Source organism: Seriola dumerili, unplaced genomic scaffold, assembly GCF_002260705.1.
Source record: "Seriola dumerili isolate Sdu_G_001 unplaced genomic scaffold, Sdu_1.0 BDQW01000092.1, whole genome shotgun sequence".
Taxonomy (NCBI): Eukaryota; Metazoa; Chordata; class Actinopteri; order Carangiformes; family Carangidae; genus Seriola; species Seriola dumerili.
Genome location: NW_019174347.1, coordinates 1759957 through 1777932, shown reverse-complemented (window position 1 = coordinate 1777932; position 17976 = coordinate 1759957). Strand labels below are relative to the sequence as shown.

Sequence of the window (17976 nt, the reverse complement as noted above, 5' to 3'; positions counted from 1 at the left end):
ATTTTGATTCCTCGAGTCCTTCCCTTGTTTTGATTTTCCTTTTCCTTTTTCTTTTTTGTGTGTGTGTGTGTGTGTGTGTGTGTCTGTTTCTTTTGGTGTTCGTTTAGAAATTAAAGCCACATGAACTTTGGTTACTAGCGTCAAGAGTGAATCTCAAAAAAAATCTGAGGATGTTCACTTCCCTGCTGGTTGTTGACAGTGTTGTATAAAAACAAAACAAAAGGACGGACGAGGAGAGGTGGGGGGGTGGGTGGGTTGGGTGGGGGCTCAGCGGTCTGCCCCCCCCGAGTCCGTTATGTGCTACATGTTGAGCGGGCGACGCCGCTCCTTTGGACCACATGAAGAGCTGCACTCCGCTTCAGTTTGGTTTCTTCTTCTTCTTCTTCTTTTTCAAGTAGCAAAAAAAAAAAAAAAAAGCAAATAAATAGAAAGCTCCCACTTTCAGCTGTCCCTTAAAACACACACACACACACACACACACACTCGTATCGTCACATGCACACTGAGGTAACTGTTGTGAAAAATATACAAAAAAAAATGCCCTTTTGTTTGTTTCATTTAAATTAAGTAGGCATCAGAAAACGACACAGACATACTTTTAGGGAAGCTCTGAAGCAGGTTGAAATAAAGCTCTTCTTGCTAAATTAACAGATTCATTTATGTGCCAGACTTTGGCAAGTTTTTCAACCCTTTTTAAACCTGCTATGTTGTTTTTTTTTAAAAGTTTTTTTAAATTTAAATAGATAAAACCCTGAAGAGTGGACACCCCTGCTTCTATAGGTCAGAGGTTAGCGGACAGATATAGGCATAGAGAGAGAGAGAGACAGAGAGAGAGAGAGAGTGACTATCTACAGAGAAATGGCCACAGAGAAAAAACAAAATCAACAGAAAAATAGTCTTTAACATTGATTTCACCCTGTCAGTGGAACCGCTATCTCCACTTATTGCTTTTAAAGACAACAAATAAAAAGTATAATAAATTAAGGAGGTTATATAACAACTAATTGATCAAAAGAAAACAAGAAGACATTTGAAAATAAAGACCAAATAATACAACGACAATAATGATAATAGCATTATATTACATTAAAGGTAAGGGTAGGTGATTGTCTCTAAGTATAATAAAAGTAAAGTAGTCATGGGACAGTGTCTCTTGTAGCCCTGAGTACGCGAGTCCCTGATAGGTTGAACACCTGGCGTGGTCATGATGTCACTCCTGATGACAGCCAGGTGGAGAATTATTTATTTATTTACAGCAGTTGCTCCTGGCAACGCAGTCCACTGTGAGTCATGCAGTCTTGACTTCGAAAGGGGTCATTTAAGCGTGATCCTCCGACTCCTGCTTGACGGTGACGTTGGCGGGAAGCGGCAGGACGGGGCCGCTGTGCCGCATCTTGATGACCGACGTCTCGTTCGGGGACTCGTACGCGCCGTAACCCGCGGACAGAAGCTCGGCGGCGTCGTCCTTGTGGTGGGGGTGAAAGTGGGAGGACTTGAGGTCAGTCTCCCTCCACAGGATCCCCTGCAGGACCTGCTTCTCCAACATGGCCTCCACCTCCACCCCTCCCTGCAGCTGCTCCAGCCGCTCGGCGTGCTCGCTGATGTCGAAGCGCTCGATCTCCTCATTGGCGCGGTGCACCTCCTCCAGGCTGGCCGGGCTGCTGGAGCCGGAGGTCGCCGCCAGGCAGTAGCCCTTCAGGTGAAGCCGCAGGCTGCACAGGTGGATGTAGTGGCGGTGGCAGTGGGGGCATTTGTGCGGACGCTCGCGGGAGTGCAGGCGCTTGTGCAGCTTGAGGTGGACGAACTGCGTGAACTTGGCCGGGCAGAGTTTGCAGTGGTACGGTTTCTCCCCCGAGTGGAGGCGGAGGTGAGTTTTCAGGTTGCTGGTGCTGCTGAAGCGCTTGTGACAAACCTGCACGAGGAGACATGACAGAAGAAATGACGTCAGCGGCTCGAAGGAAACCCGCCATTAACGTGTCTGTCTACGAAATTAAAAGCACGTCATCGCCAGCCTCGTTTCTCACCTGGCATTCATGTGGCTTCTCCCCGGTGTGGACCAGGTAGTGTTTCTGCAGGTGGGCCAGCTGGGTGAAACCTTTGTTACAGGTCTGACATTTGAAGGGTCTCTCTCCACTGTGGACACGAAGGTGAACCTGCAAGATGGAGAACAGGAAAGAAAAATGTTCAGACACCGCATTTATCAAAGACGCCATCTAGTTGTGTTTCCTGTAAAACAGCTGGTTGGAACCTGCTCTGCAGCCTAATGATTAACTGCAGTGACACATTACAAAGGAGTGGAATGATAATGAGGCAGTAAATCAGACGAGCAGACAGGATGTTGAAAGCCAAACACGGAACGACTTGGCGGTGTCTCGAGCCTCACCTTCAGGTTCGACAGCTGCCCGAACGTCTTGCTGCACACGTTGCACTCGTACTTGATTTTTCCGTTCTGCTTCTTCAGCGGGTACGGCAGCGCCTTGTAGCCCGCCGAGCCGGCGCCGCGCTTCACTTTGGTCAAGTTGATGGCCTCCTCGTCGGGGTGATGCTCGCTGGCGTTGCCCAGCAGGGCTGAGGTAGGCTTGGTGGGCACCCGCTCGCTGGGCGGCGCCGTGCCTGCTGTCGGGGAGCCGCTGGAGGGGGCGCGGGCCGGTTCGTGTAAGTGAGGGTGCCCGGGGTAAGGGTGGTGAGCTCCCGCTTTGTCCTTCAGAGAGGTGGCGACTGAGAAGGCACTGGTGGGCCCGGGGAGGAGGAAGTCTCTGTGGGCAGAAACGGAGGAAGGGTGGACGTGGTCAGGCATCAGGAAGCGCCTCCCTGCTGTGTCAGAGGGCAGGAGGGGCACGTGAGCGGGCAGGAGGCTGCTGTAGAGGGGGTACATCCTGGGAAAGATCCCTCCTACGGTGGGGACACCACCGCCAGGCAGAGGGTAGTGATGGGGCAGGAGGTAGCGTGAGTACGGGGCTCCTGGAGGGTAAAAAGGTGAGGAGAGGGGGGCAGATGGTGGGGAGTACCCGGGGTAGGGGCTCAGTCCGGTGGGGTAGAAAGAAGCTGGGGATGGCACCGGACCCGAGGGGCTCCCCTGGGGGCTGCTGTCTGGGCTGCTCCTTGCCGACGGGCTGGGTGTAGCCGAGGACTGGTTGCCAGGGGAACGAGTCGCGGGGTAGCCGAGCTGGTGGGGCCTGAAAGCTGGGTAGAGGGCGCGGGGGTACAGGGGGCGCTCGGGGCTGTCGGCGCAGCGTGGGCGGGTGGGGAGCGGCCGGCTGGGCTCCCTCTTGGCTGATGAGGTGCTGTTGGTGCCACGCAGGATGGAGAGGACGCTGTGCTCCCTCTTGGGTGGGGTGGGGGTGGGGGTGGGGGTGACTGCGACGGGTGACGGGCTGGAACCTTCGACCAAACGCTCCTCACCGCTCACCTGCTGCTGCTTGACCTCCAGGAGAGACTGTTCTGAAGAGAGAGAGAGAGAGGAGGTCAGGGGGAGTTCACCAGATCCAGACAGGGGCCTCCTCCTTCCCCTTGGGGCCCATTAATACAATTTTAAATTTTAAAGCAGTAATCATGATTTTCATTAATTTTATTTAACAATACAAATATTCAAACTCCTTTAAAAGGACGGCAGAGGTGTGTGTGTGTGTGTGTGTGTGTGTGTGTGTGTGTGTGTGTGTGTGTGTGTGTGTCACTGGGTTGAGGAACACCATGAGTAACTCGGTCGGCCAATTAAGGTGACAGATTTGACGAACGAGCATGAGGGGAGATGGGGCGGCCGGTGGGGGGATGGGGGGGTGCAAAAGACAGGAAGTGAGGCGTGACAGCTGCCTTTGGGCACTGTGTGTGTTTGTATGTGTGTGATTGTGTGTGTGTGTGTGTAAAAATAAAATCAAGATAAAATCAAAATGGTGGCAGACAGACGGGACTGATGGAAGGTTTCCTGCTAAAGATATCCCCTGAAAAAGCTTGGCCTCCACCTGCCCTCCACACACACACACAATGTGACAAATTACACACACAGAGGCCTCTGTCTGATTTGTTGACTCTTCCACTTTTGGCCAACACACACACACAAACACAAACACACACACACACATCTGATCAAGCTCCTAATTTTTCCTGGCCGTTCACTATTGTTTCCGGGTCAAAAGGTTAAATTAGAGCTTCCTCACTCAGGTCACTCACACCTACTGTCTCCTCTGCATGATGAAAGAGTGGATTAGGAGGAGCGCTCTCTCTCTCTCTCTCTCTCTCTCTCTCTCACACTCACACACACACACACACTCTAAAAGCCCCGGGATGTCAGCTAGCAGCACATCTCGGCTGTTAAATGGCTGCAGTCGGGCCCTTAAAACGCCGCCGTCTATTATCTATAAGCTCATTTACTACCCAGTCAACTTTTTACCATGAGGTCGCCCAGAGGGGAGTGTGTGTGTGTGTGTGTGTGTGTGTGTGTGTGTGTGTATAAGAGATGAATGCTGTCAAGGTAAATCCTGAGTGCCAGCACTGGTGAAATTTTCTCCCCCTGCTTCACCCCTTCACTCACTCACACTCACACACACACACACACACACTCAGTGACCCTTGCATCAGTAGTATAGCGGCAGTGTAAACACTGAGGTTATCAGTTAGCCTTCCTCCTCCTCCTCCACCTCCTCCTCCTCCTCCTCCTTTTCTTCCTCCTCCCTCTCTCCCTCTTCCAGAAAACAAACAGGGCGGCCATCTTGGAGATATCAATCTGTCAACACGGCCCTTCTGCCAGGAAGTTCAAGTAGTCAACAGAGGGGGTGGGAGGCGCAGCTCTACCTCCAGCACTCCCTCCTCCACCTTCTCCTCTGGTCTTTTTTAAGTGGCAAATATATCAGGGTGAATAGCCAACACACACACACACACACACACACACGCACAGTGTGAGCTTGCATGTGTTTGAGATGAAAAGAATGGGTGTGAATGTTTTGGCATGTCCCGCTTATTACTGTGTGTGTGTGTGTGTGTGTGGGAAGAGAGAGTGTTTTTGTCGGCGCGGCAGAGCGTCTTTGAACACAACGCGCGCACACATGGCTGACAGGTGCTTCCAAGTGCTAACACTTGAAGAATGCTCAACGACAACGACAAAAAGAGTAGGAGCAGAAGAGGAGAGGAGGAGAAAGTGAGGGAGGGAGACAGCGGTGCACGCTCAGTCATTTTGCTCACACACACACACGCGCACACACCCACACACTCACTCACTCGCTCACTCACACACGTCTGGTTTTGCTATGACTGCGCCAGAAAGAGCAAAAAACCCGATAGAAAAACACGACGCAGACAACAGTAGATTTTGTTGCGCTCCTCAGGAATAAAACACAGGATGTTACTAAGTTTAGATCAGTAGCTCTGGTGCCCCCCACTGGGACACAACGTGTATTTTGTAATAATGAGATGCGTCTTCTTCCTAAGTTTAATCAGAAAATACTCGGCGATATCTGAGATTTTAATGATTAATTAACCTGAAAAAAAACAAAAAAACCCAACCGAAGCTTAACTTTACATGATTTAATTTAATTATAGGAACTGCAGTCAAAAACCTTTATCTACTGTATCACTGTATCGTCTCACAGGCATCAAAGTCTAGTTGCAGCTACAGCCGCCTTTGCATAATTTGTATTTTATCAATTTACTCTGATTCCAGGTTTTTTTTTTTTTTTTGCTATTTGCATGAACAGCTGCAACAGATGCATCGAAAGGTTTTCACTTCTGCTTCAGAAAGATCAGCGTTATAACGCTCACTCACAGCCACGACATTCATAACGCCGGAGGCTAAAAAAGCTAACTTAAATAACTGGATTGAAACTTTTGCCTTTTTAACTGGGTTTCAGTTTACCGTTACTTTAGACAGAGAGCTTTTCTTGGTTTTACTCAGCTAATGGGATTATTTCTGACTCCTTTTGTCAGAGCTAAAACTGTCGTGTGGCTGCACCGACAGTCAAAAGTTGTACTCATTTTAGGAACATGTGATTATCAGATGGAAAAAAAAATAAATAAAAATTTGAAACTTGAAGCTGTGTAGCCAAAAGACTAAATGTTAGTCTTTCTGCTGCAGGTAAAAAAAAAAAATCAGCATTCAAGTCAGAGGCAGGTCAACAGGAGCCTGTGGGGCTAAATGACAGAGGAAGCTAATTAAAGACAACACATATACTGTACACACACACACACACACACACACTGGCTTTGAGGAGGGAGAGGAGGAGGGTACCCCCTGCCTTTGTCCCCCAGGTCATGCGCATTTTTCCCTGGGCAGTGGAGTCGCCCAGGCTGCGTCTGCTGGTCCCTCTGCCACCTTAACGTTGCTATTAGCCTGTAGTCACACCTGGAAACCCCTCAGCTCTCTCTCTCTCTCTCTCTCTCTCTTTGTTTTGCTCTTAGCTCGCTCTCCCTTTGATCAGCTCAGCTAAAGTGGATAAGTGCAGTGTGTGTGCGGGGTGAGTTTGAGTGCTGAAAGTCAACATCCTTCTGCTTAACAAAGAAGGTTTGGATTCAGGTTTTGGGTTGAGATAAGCATTGATGAGATTACTATAGTCAATAAAAAAAAGTTAAGAAAACAAGAGTAAAATAAATATATTGATTAGTGTATAAAGATTAATACGTGTCCGTGAACGTTTATGTGGCTCTGTGCGAGGATGGAGAAATGTGACGCCTACTTTTTTCTCATAAAAAGGTCACTGAAGACACACACAGTCATGCAAACCCGCACTGTCTCTGGTTCTTTTATTGAGGTTGAGCAAGCCTGTGTGTGAGTGTGTGTGAGTGTGAGTGTGTGTGAGTGTGTGTGTGTGTGTGTTAGTGTGTGTGTGTGAGCTTTCATGTTAAAAGCGGGTTTTTAAGTGTGTAAGACTGTGGCATTAGGGGCCATATCCCCCTGTCTGTGTAATTACACTGTCACTGGCAGACACACACACACTCACACACACAAAAATACAAACGATGGCACTGACAGAGATGAAAGGTTGTCGGTTGTGTACCTCTGTTTGTGTGTGAGTGTGTGTGTGCGTGTGAGATAATGACAGGCTAATGTTCAGAGAGGAAGGAGACACAGCTACACTCAAACACACCGTTAGGCTTTAACAGTGGCGACAGGACACACTCAAGACACGAACACACACACACACACAAACCTACATCTCCTATTGATTTTAGGTTTTTCATGTTAGCAGCTCAGAGCATGACACGTTTAATAAAAAATACCCTGTCCTTTCACAATAAAAGTCAGCTGAATGCTGTTGCAAGTGTTAAAAATTCAAAATATTGAACTATTTTATTTTCCATTTCTGACTAAATATATCTACTTAAAAAAAGAAAAAATCACATGAACTTACTGAGTTTCTGCATCATCAGCTCTCCCGACGGCGGGTAGTGGAGGCGCCGGGCGAAGTCGTGGCAGTACCAGACGAGCAGCTCTGCGCCTGCGGGAACAGGCTTCACCGTGTAGAAATAAATCTCCATGCCGTTCTGACACGCCGCCAGGTTCTGCTCCGCCGCCGAGTGGGCCGGGTTCACGTACCGCATCCAGTTAGAGCGAGTCTCATCCAGGCCGTCGACGAAGTGATGGAACTCCCCGTCTGTGTAGATCTGGAGAGAGGGAGGGAAGGAAAGAAATATTAATTAGAGTTTAGTCAAAAAAAATATTAAAATGTAAAATTTAGTGTGTTTTAATTTTTTCTATTAATTAAGTTGGTCTTTATTTCCTTTTTCCCTCTTTCTCTCTGATAAGAACAGGTGAGACAGAAATTTTAACAAAAATAAAAGACTTAATTTAGTTGGAATAAAAGCAATAAAAGTATTTTTTTTAATCAATAAAACAAAAGTTTCTTTTCCTCTCCTTTATTTCCCTCTTTTTCATTACTTTGCAGACTTAGCGGAAGAACATTGCTCAATAAATTTGTCAGTAAATTTTAAGACTCAGTGATTACATCAGTAGATAAATTATTAAGTAACAAAAAAGCAAAAATCCAAATAAATGGTAAAAGACAAAATAAGTAAAGAATTAAACAAATAATTAAGATATAATAAATAAATAAATAAATAAACAATAAAGTACAAAAACTAAGTAAAAAAGTTACTAATCCATTCAAAAAGTGCGTAAAAGTAACAAAATAAGAGTTTAACTGACGATATTAAAAATAAAGTGACTAAAAAAAGTCAGTAAGTAAATAAGTAACTTACCAAATAAAAAGTAATAAATAACAAATTAATTAGTTAACTATGGAGACTGAATCCAGACAGTTTAATATAAACTACACTTCTCTCGTCTCTCCCTCCACCTCTCTCTCTCTCTCGCCATCCCTTCGTTCCTCACCATGCTCCTCTCGTCACCTTCATCTCCCTCAGACGAACAGACAGAGTGATGAGGAGGAGGAAGACATCCTCTTTTATATTGAAAAGAGAAAGGACGTCTCCTCCCCCTCTCTCTTTCACTCTCTCTATCTCGATCTCTCATTCTCTCAGTGCGTGCGTGTGTGTGTGTGTGTGTGTGTGTGTGTGTGTGTGTGTGTGTGTGTGTGTGTGTGTGTGTGTGTGTGTGTGTGTGTGTGTGTGTGAATGAAAACACCTTTCTGATTTTGTGTCTGCTTGTGGTTTGGTGCATGTTGAGTCTTTCTTTTCACGCACGCGCACACACAGACACACACACACACACAGACACACACACACACACACACACAGGCAGTGGTCAGGTTGGTGGTTTGTGAGAGTGTGCACTCTCACTGTGAGTTACCGGTAGTGATGGAGTTGAGTGTATTCTGCCGAATGATGTGTGTGTGTGTGTGTGTGTGTGTGTGTATGTGTGGGTGTGTGTGTGTGTGTGTGTGTGTGTGGACTTACAGGAACCACAGTGTGACATGTTATTTGTGTAAAGGTGACATCACATCCCCGTCTCTCAAGAGCCCAGTTTCCTGTTCCACTGACTGACGTCACAGAAAGGGGTCCCTCCGGCTTCTGAAGAAGTGTATGTGTGTGTCTGTATGAATGTGAGTTTTCCGTGACTCTTTGTTTGCATGTGTGTGTGTGTGTGTGTGTGTGTGCGCGCAAGTGTATTAACTCACCCTCCAGAAGTACTTGCGGTTGGCATCTCTGGGGACGCTGTCAGCTGTGTAGATTTCGCCCACCAGGGGACCGAAGCGAGTTCCTTTGGGGATGTACTCCCTGCTGCACACGCCGACCACCTGCAGGAAGACACGCACACACGGGCAGGTTACAAAAAAGGCCTTTGAAATTGATTTAGTGTAAAGATCTTTACATCTTTGAGCATCTTAACAGGTAATAATGTGGCGTCTTGCAGCAAATTTAAGCATCAATCCACAACGGCGTGATGACGCTGCGACATGAAACGCATTAATCTGCCTTTAATGCCTTTAAAACAGATGTTAAGAGGTTAAAACTGCATCTGCACACGTGAAGATCTTCATCCACAAAAGAAAAGCTTCTGACCACATGGCTTGCCGTAGGTGCAGACTGCGTGCGTGTGTCTCACGCTGTTGTGCGCATCCATCAGTTACATGTCATTTAGTCTAATTAAGTCTAATTGTACGTACAAATTCAAACTCATAGACACACACTATTAACCAACTGTCAACAGAGACGATGATTAATGAGCCAACGTCATGCTTCAGTTCATTGAAGGAGTGTGTGTGTGTGTGTGTGTGTGTCTCGTCACACCTGCACTCGTCGCCACATCAAAACAAAACCACCGCCACTTCACAGGCTTCAGGGGGGAAACATCCAAATACTCAAAAGAAAAAAAAAAAAGAAAAAAAAAAAGTTTTTTTTTTGTTCCTCATCCGATTCAATCAAAGACCAAAAAAAAAAAAAAAAAATGGGAGGAGGAAGAAGAGGAAGAAGAGAAAAGCGAGGGATTATGTACTGACTGGATGTCAGGCTCCAGCCGAGGATGATATTCGTGCAGAACCCACGCAAACAAATGCCTTTCCCAAACCCTCTCGTTCCCTGGTGACATGGGAAATCCCCTTTTCCCTGATTCCCCCTATAGAACCAGATATGAGTGAGTGTGTGTGTGTGTGTGTGTGTTAGTGTGTATGTGCACGTGTGTATGTAAGAGGACTTGTTAACAGGCTTTTACAATGTTCTCTCTCTCTCTCTCAATCTTCTTTGATCAGAGCGACACACTCAGCCTTTCCCTCCTTCCTCTCTCTTCATGTCAGCTGATAGTGTATCAGCTCCTCTCTTTCCCTCCTCGCTTCTTTTCCTCAGTTACCTCGCTGATAAGCCCCTGATGAGAAAATCTATGTGATCACGTCGCTTTAACTTTGCAAAAAAAAAAAGAGAAAAAAAGACGGTCAAAAAACGAGTGGCAAAGCTGCGACCTCTTGACCTGAAGTCACGCACAGATCCAGTTCCTTTGAAAAACACGACGCAAAGATCCACGGCTGCAGCAGGAGATTTACTGAAGCTGCTCACTGCCATAAAGAGATGCGTGATGAATTTAGAGTGCAATTAAATTTAATTAGTCTTGATGCAAACCTGAAGCCCAAATAAATGTCTCCAAATGCAAATTCACTCCTTTGAGACACTAAACGTCCTGTTCTTGACATTTTGCCAGTGTAGATTTGACATATGAAGCATCTTGGTTTTCAAAGTTCATGCCAACACTCTGTTTGATGTGTTTGCAGTTTGTTTAAAATGCTGTACTGCACCCCCTGCCAGCTGGGTGTGGTACTGCAGCAGTTTACTGACAACAGGAGTTGTATGGAAGATGACACACACACACACACACACACACGAGAAGATCCTGCCTTCCTCATTTCCACAGATGATGAATGAGTTTTAATTGACGGGTACGAGCTGATGCAGATGCAGCCTGAACACACAGCGCACTTCGGTTACACTGTGTGTGTTTGTGTGTGTGTGTGTTTTTGTGTGTGTGTGTGTAAATTCTGCTCCAGGCGTTTCACACACCCTCGCACACACAGATTCCTTTCTCTAATATGTGAGTGTGTGTGTGTGTGAAACTTTACAACGAGACACGACCCCCTCTTCATTATATGACCCACCTCTGACTCACATGAGTGTGTATGTACAGATGGCTCGTGTGTGTGTGTGTGTGTGTGTGTGTGTGTGTATATGAAAAATTTTGTCTGGAGAGAAAGTTTGTGTCTGCCGTTGTGTGTGTGTGTGTGTGTGTTGAGTCTGACCTCCTTGCTGTCAGCTGGGTGTTTGAAGGTCAGGTTTCGGGGCAGTGACGCCTCGGCTCTGGTCGTCGTCGTCATGATGGCGTCACCGTCTGGCCCCGCCTCCCACGCCGTGTCCTTGACGATGTATGTGCACTTATCCTCAAACTCTGCCTCCGTCCACTGAGTCATGTCTGCCTCCTCCATCTCCATCTCCATGTCCACGTCTGTGTCTGTCATCGTCTCGGTCCCGTCTGAGCCCGAGCTGGAAGCGGCGGCAGCTGTGGTGGCGGTGGAGGCCATCTTAGGTCCGTGATGCGAGTCGTCCTGCTCCATGGTGTGCGCCCCCTCACTGGTCAACATGGCCGAGCTATGAGAGGTCGCCTGGGTTGAGAGACACAGGCAGAGAGATGGAAAGAGAGAGAGAGAGAGATATTTTCATTTTTAATTTACTTTATTCAAACATTTGCATCAAGAAAAACCAAAAGTTACAAGTTTAAGAAATAAAGAAAGAATGAAAGAGAGAAAGAAAGAAAGTGGTAGTAGGAGGAGAAAACAGAGAGAAGAAAGGAAAATAAAAAGGAAGAGAAAGAAGGAGAGAGGAAGGACGGCAGAAACAGAGGAGGGAGGAACAAGAAACCATGAGAAACAAAGGAAAATGTGATAAAAGGAAGACAGAAAGAAAGAAAGAATTAGAAAGAAAGAAAGAAAGAAAGAAAGAAAGAAAGGAGAGGTGGTGGACTAAAGTAAGAAAGATATGGGAGGGAGAAGAAATAAAATGGGTGAAACAAAGAAAAGGATAAAGACAGAAAGAAGATTAAGACAAATGAAGGGATGAATAGAGAGAAAAAAAGGAGGAGAGGAAGAACTGTGATTATTATGTGTGGTGACTCAAGAAGGAGGGGGGGTCTGACTAATGCTGCTGTCTCTCTCTCACACACACACACACACACACACACACACACACACACACACACACACACACACACACACACACACACTTAGAAACAGACAGGAAACTGTCTTGTCAACTATTTACAGAAACAATTATGGGATAAAACCTACATTCATTCATTCATGACTCCAGAAATAATTAGTACACTTAAATTAAATAATGATAAAAATATAATATGGCCATTACCACCCCCCTCCCCCAAAGAAAAAAAAATTTGAACACAGTCACATTTTTTTTCTTAACGTTAAAACCACACAGGAAGCTTCAGCTTTGTGTTAAACCTCAGATGCAACATGAATTTTTGCGTTTGTGTTTCCAGGCTTCAAGATAAATCTCTCTCTCTCTTTTACATCCATAAAAACCACAAGGTGACATTAAGAATGACTCAGGAGATAGGACACTTTGATCACACACACATGACGATGAAGAGGAACTGATAGAGGAACTCAACACGTCTCACGTGAAGCGCTATAAGGAATGATAAATCCTCCTATTAACAATTTAGCTTCATTTTGGAGAGAAACGGCGACTGATTTAACTTTAATTATCAGCGGTTTCAGATAAATTTGTGTCTCTCGCTCTCCGTCTCCAGCGTCTCTCTCTCTCGCTTTCGTCCTCCCTGAAGACACTTTTCATGTTTCCTTCATTTGACTAAATTTTTTACACAGAGACGGTGAACGTGCAGCTCAGACAGCTACAAGTTTCTATGTGCAGGAGAAAGTTTGTTTTCAGCAGTGTGAATGTGGGGGATTTATCCAGATTATGGACCTGAAATCTCTCCTCTGTATCCCCCCCCCCTCCCCCCTTTGTTTCCCCCCCTGGGGTTGAAGCCAGAGGAAGGAAATGCTGTCTGTGTCTGAATGAAGCTAAAATTGGAAGCAGAGTGGCACTGCAGCGGAACCGGCAAATCATCCCGACTCCCAGCGTGTGTGTGTGTGTGTGTGTGTGTGTGTGTGTGTGTGTGCTTGTGTTGGTAATGGACGAGAGAGAGGAGGAGGAGGAGGAGGGGGGTGGTGGTGGTGGTGGTGATGAGGAAGGGAGCGCCAAAACTTTTCCATTTGGGGGGCCACAGCAGCGCAAACAAAACTTCAAACGCGATCCCACCCAAGACAATCCCACACACACACACACACACACACACACACACACAGAGAGAGAGGCAGATATCCACACAGGGACAAACATGCCGCTCGTCCCACGCAGACGAGCGGAAAGCGGCAGATCCTCAGTGACCACACTCAGCTCTGTGAATTCTTTTGCAGCCGCAAGAAAGAAAATTATTTCACATCCAACTGGCTCCAGTCGCTGTGACCCACTTCTGTTCCACGCAGCAGCAGAAAAATGACACTTACACCTCCTCTGGTTACTGATCAGAAGGGATTTTAAAAGACAAACACTGACATTTTCACATTAAAATCCCTTCCAGGAGCCAGGTACTAGCAAAAAAAAAAAAAAAAGTCATCAGCTTCATTATCACTTCATATTGACAGGAATGTTATTGTTTTTTGAGCTTTTGCAAAACACAAACTCTCTGTTTTTATTAAAAAAAACACTCCACAGAACCTGAATTATTAAGAAAATGCAGATGTCTGCATCTTTACTTTAACAATAAAACTCATTGAAATCACATTTAACTCCTACAGAAGCACAAACTCCTTTACTTGAGCTGTAAAACTAACAAGAAAAGTTCATTTCTGCTGAACAGGGGCTCTACCTTCTAACACAGAACAACAGAATCTGCTCTGATTTGCCTTTAAAATGACACATAGAAAAAGACCTGCTCACATATGGAAATGTTTCTCAATATTTCACCTCTCAGCAGAACCCAGAACGTTCTTTGCATAACAGCTGCAACATCGAGAACTAATAGTGAAACCAAGAACCAAGAAACAATTCGCCTCTCATTTAGACCAACTGAAAATACAAAAGCTGAGTCTGCACGCAGCCGGAGGTAATTTCAAAATAAGGTGCATTTAAATAAGTCAAGATGAAAAGTGTTTGAGCGGTTTAAGCACCAATCAGGGGGAAACAAATAGGAAATCCCCCTCAGACTCTTTGTCATTTGAAAGCCATTATTGAGTGACACTTTTCCTGGCAAATGTTCACCAAACAAATATCAACTCCTTAAAGTCTGCAGAAAAAAAGAAGCCTTAAATCCCAAACTGAAAAGCTGAGCAAACCTAGACAAACACCTTCCAGCTTCTCAAAACATGGAGATATTTTCCTCCGAGTGAGAGTTAAAACAATTTAAACTAGAGCAAAATTCACCAATTTAACTGTTTAATAAAAAATCTCATCAAATTAAAAGTGAGAAATAAAAACCGCTTTGGATTTCCAGTCAGAAACAAGCAGCAAAAAAGGCAAAAAAGCAAGTTAAAGACGATAAAATTGCATAAATTTGGATTCAAGTGGCCAAAATTCTTTAAAAATCTATTTCTATCTGTTGTAAAAACAGCTTAATTTTTAACACAATTTCAAAATTGAAAAAAACAAATTTAAAAAGCAGCTGAAATCTAAATTAAAAGCTGAAAAAAAAAGAGGAAAAATTTCTTTCTTCTTCTGTGTTGATATTTTTTGTAAAAGTGTAAAAAGCTGCTCTGCACTCACCGTGTAACTTTGGTCCCATCCACACATAAGGACGACCGGTCAGATCCTCTGTATGTGTGTGTGAGGATAGAGAGTGTGTGTGGGACAGGTGCAGTTCTCCCCCTCTGTCTGTCCGTCCTGTTTCGAGCGCTGATACTCCACACTGTGATTGTGTGTCAAAGTGCGTGTGTGTGTGTGTGTGTGGGTGTGTGTGAGAGTCGGTGTCCTGCGATCAACTGACTGAGACATAGAGAGCCTCTGACTAAAGTTGTAGAAGCCACGCCCACCCCCCTCTCCTCTCTCCTTGCTCCTCCTCCTCCTGGCTCTGCACACTTCACCCCCCCTCCTCTGTCTGCTCTCTTCTCCTCATACACACACACACACACACACACACACACACACACACTTTTCTCTGCGAGGAAACAGCAGCAGGCGCTTTCACCTGAGGCCATGAGCTGCACACACACATACACACACACACTGAAAACAACTTTTTTCTGCATAAAAAAAATAGTTTGTCACTGATGATCATGGTGTGTGTGTGTGTGTGTGTGTGTGTGGGAAATGTCTGTTAACAGCTTCAAAGGGGTAAACAACATGTGTGTGTGTGTGTGTGTGTGTGTGTGTTCGTGTTGGGGGGGAAGCATTGAGTCATTGTCACAGGATGTCCCTCTCTTCTTCAGGAAAACACACACACACACACACACACACACACACACACACACACACACACACTGCCTCTAGGGGGCAGGACTGGTCTGCCCTTGCTGCTTGTGCTAAGGAACCTTATAGTCTTGCTCTCTCTCTCTCTCTCTCTCTTCCTTATTGTCTGTGTCTCTCACCCGCTCCCTGTTACTCTTCTTGCTTTCGCTATGTCTTTATATCTATCTCTCTCTCTCTTTTTGTCCCTCCCTTCTTCCCTTTCCCTCTCTCTCTCTTTTACTTTCTCTCTCTTTAAAAGCGACTTAATTTCAATTTCAAATTTGTGTGAGGAAACGTTTACTGCCAGAGCTTGTAGTGAAGGAACAAATGGGACAGTCACCTCTGGACCATGTGGGGAAAAGAAAGATTGTGGATTGTAGCAGATGAAATGAAGTTAATAAATATTTAAAGCTGGTTTAAAAAAAAAAAAAAATCTACTTAGAGTTTCACAAAAAGGAAAAAAAAATTAATTCCAAAGCTGATCCCCGTCTCCTTCAGGAAAGTACCGGACACGCTACTCACAGAACGATGACGCTGGATTTAAATCATGACGTGCAAAAATTAGTCAAATAGGAACACAGATTCAGAGGAAATCAACCTATAAATTCTCATAATTTGTGATAAAGATAATTCCACTGCCCGGTGTAAAACAAGCGTGAAATGACAGGATGTTAATCCACTGATAAACTGTTGGTGCAGCCTTTTTGCTTCACATTCAGAATTTCATCGACACAGCTGACGTGGATTAAGATGTAAAATATGATTCTGGTTATTATTATATTGTTTTTTCCCCTCTTTTTCCTGCACTGCGAGAGAGGGAAAAAACAACAACCTCTAAACTAATCTGATTAGAATCTCTCTTTAATTTCTTTATTTAACTCATTTAACTGTTAATTGATCTTGAATGTTGGTGTGAAAATGTCGTCGCTGCCTCTCTGCGTTTAACCCCGCTGCTGCCGTGGTCTACGTTAATGTGACGCCACTCGGTTCGGGGGCTTGTGCCACGTTGGAAATTTTCCAAACAGTTACTTATTACATCTGACCTTATCAGAACTTTAACAGTGAGTGGGGGGGGGGTCATTTTTTCATTTATTATAAAAAAAAAAAAAAAATCCCTCCATTTTTACAGTAAATCAAATGTCCTGTGACAGTTCAGATATAAATTTGATGCATAAAAAACACTCACAGCTCTCATTCACTCTCTTACTGTTTTAACAAAAGCTCACTAACACTGGAAATTCCCATCTAATTGTCCCCCTGACTCCCTCAATTTAACTCCTACTCACTCGCCTTCCCTCGCTCCTCCAGCCCTTTGATTTGCTCACTGTATTTACAAAAATGATTTTCCACACTGATTTCTCTCTCTCTCTCCCTCTCTCTCTCCCTTTTTCCATCACTTTTCTCTCCCTCTACAAACTAAACCAATTTGGAAAAAGTCCCTGTTCTTCTTTCAGCATCTTCATGTTTTCATTCCTGATGTCTTTTGTTTTTCATTAATGTTTTTTTTCTGACGGGAAAAATACGAGATCCACGTAAATCGGTGAAAAAATGGAAACTGAAGGAACGAAAATCAGATGATCAAATGATGCTAACAACAGAAACGGGGACAGAAAAACAAAACATGTTTAAAACTGAAAAATTAAAGAAGTGAAAGAAAACTAAAAATAAAAGAAGTGTACGAAATGAAATCATCACTAAAGGTTCATTTCCTCGATCAACTGATTCCAAAGAGACATTTTGATCAGATTCCAAAAAATATTTGTAGGAATTTATTGTTATTTAACTCCTGGATCTTATAATATAAATTAATCAATTTATCTTTAAAACGTTGTACAGTTGTGTCTGTGTGTGTGTGTGTGTGTGTGTGTGTGTGTGTGTGTGTGTGGTAGGTTACGCAGGCACCTACATGAGAACAAGAATAATTATGTCTACCAAAAAACTATTCTATATCTCCACAGGTCACTCCTGACTTTAAGGTTAAAACACAGAGTCCAGAAACAAACGAATGAGACGCAGCTCTGCTCCACTCGATCTGAGCACATGGACATCAGCAGCAGTCTGACACTCATCAGCAGCAGCCTTCACAAAGCTAAATGAGTCTGCGACTGTTTGTGTTTTCTTTTCTCTCTCTAATGAAGAACAATGATCAGGAAAAGAAAACAAGCAACAGGAAGAAGAGAAGAAGAAGAGAGAGGGAGAGAGGGAGAGAGAGAGACAGGACCTCCCTCTCTCTCTGGCGACAGAGGGTCTGACCACATCACTCGCTGCCTACTGCTTCCTGCCAACGGACGACCCCGATGCACACACACACACACACGAGCGCGCGCACGCACACACACACACACACACACACACAGCTGCAGATCTGTCCCACAGCTGTCGGACATGTTGATGCTTTGCAGCTAAGCGATTCCTCCCACTGCAAAACAACCAGAGACTCCCTGTTTTAAGAACACATGCCCTGATGTCGCACTGGCTGATCACTGTATGTATGGACCTGCATGCATGCATACACGCACACACACACACACACACACACACACACACACACACACACACACACACACACACACACACACACACACACAC

The 17976-nt window shown here is 44.9% G+C and overlaps 1 protein-coding gene across 1 annotated transcript; it reads right to left on the bottom strand.

Annotated features, from left to right (window-relative positions):
• Positions 1–440: 440 nt before the first annotated feature.
• On the bottom strand, positions 441–14906 carry prdm1 (PR/SET domain 1). Its single transcript, XM_022746161.1, has 7 exons — positions 14707–14906; positions 11169–11528; positions 9063–9182; positions 7338–7590; positions 2384–3441; positions 2025–2153; positions 441–1912 (listed from the first exon to the last, which is right to left on the bottom strand). The coding sequence occupies exons 1-7, from the start codon at positions 14731–14733 to the stop codon at positions 1319–1321; spliced, it is 2541 nt and encodes an 846-aa protein (XP_022601882.1). The 5' UTR covers positions 14734–14906; the 3' UTR covers positions 441–1318.
• Between the last annotated feature and the right edge of the window lie 3070 nt (positions 14907–17976).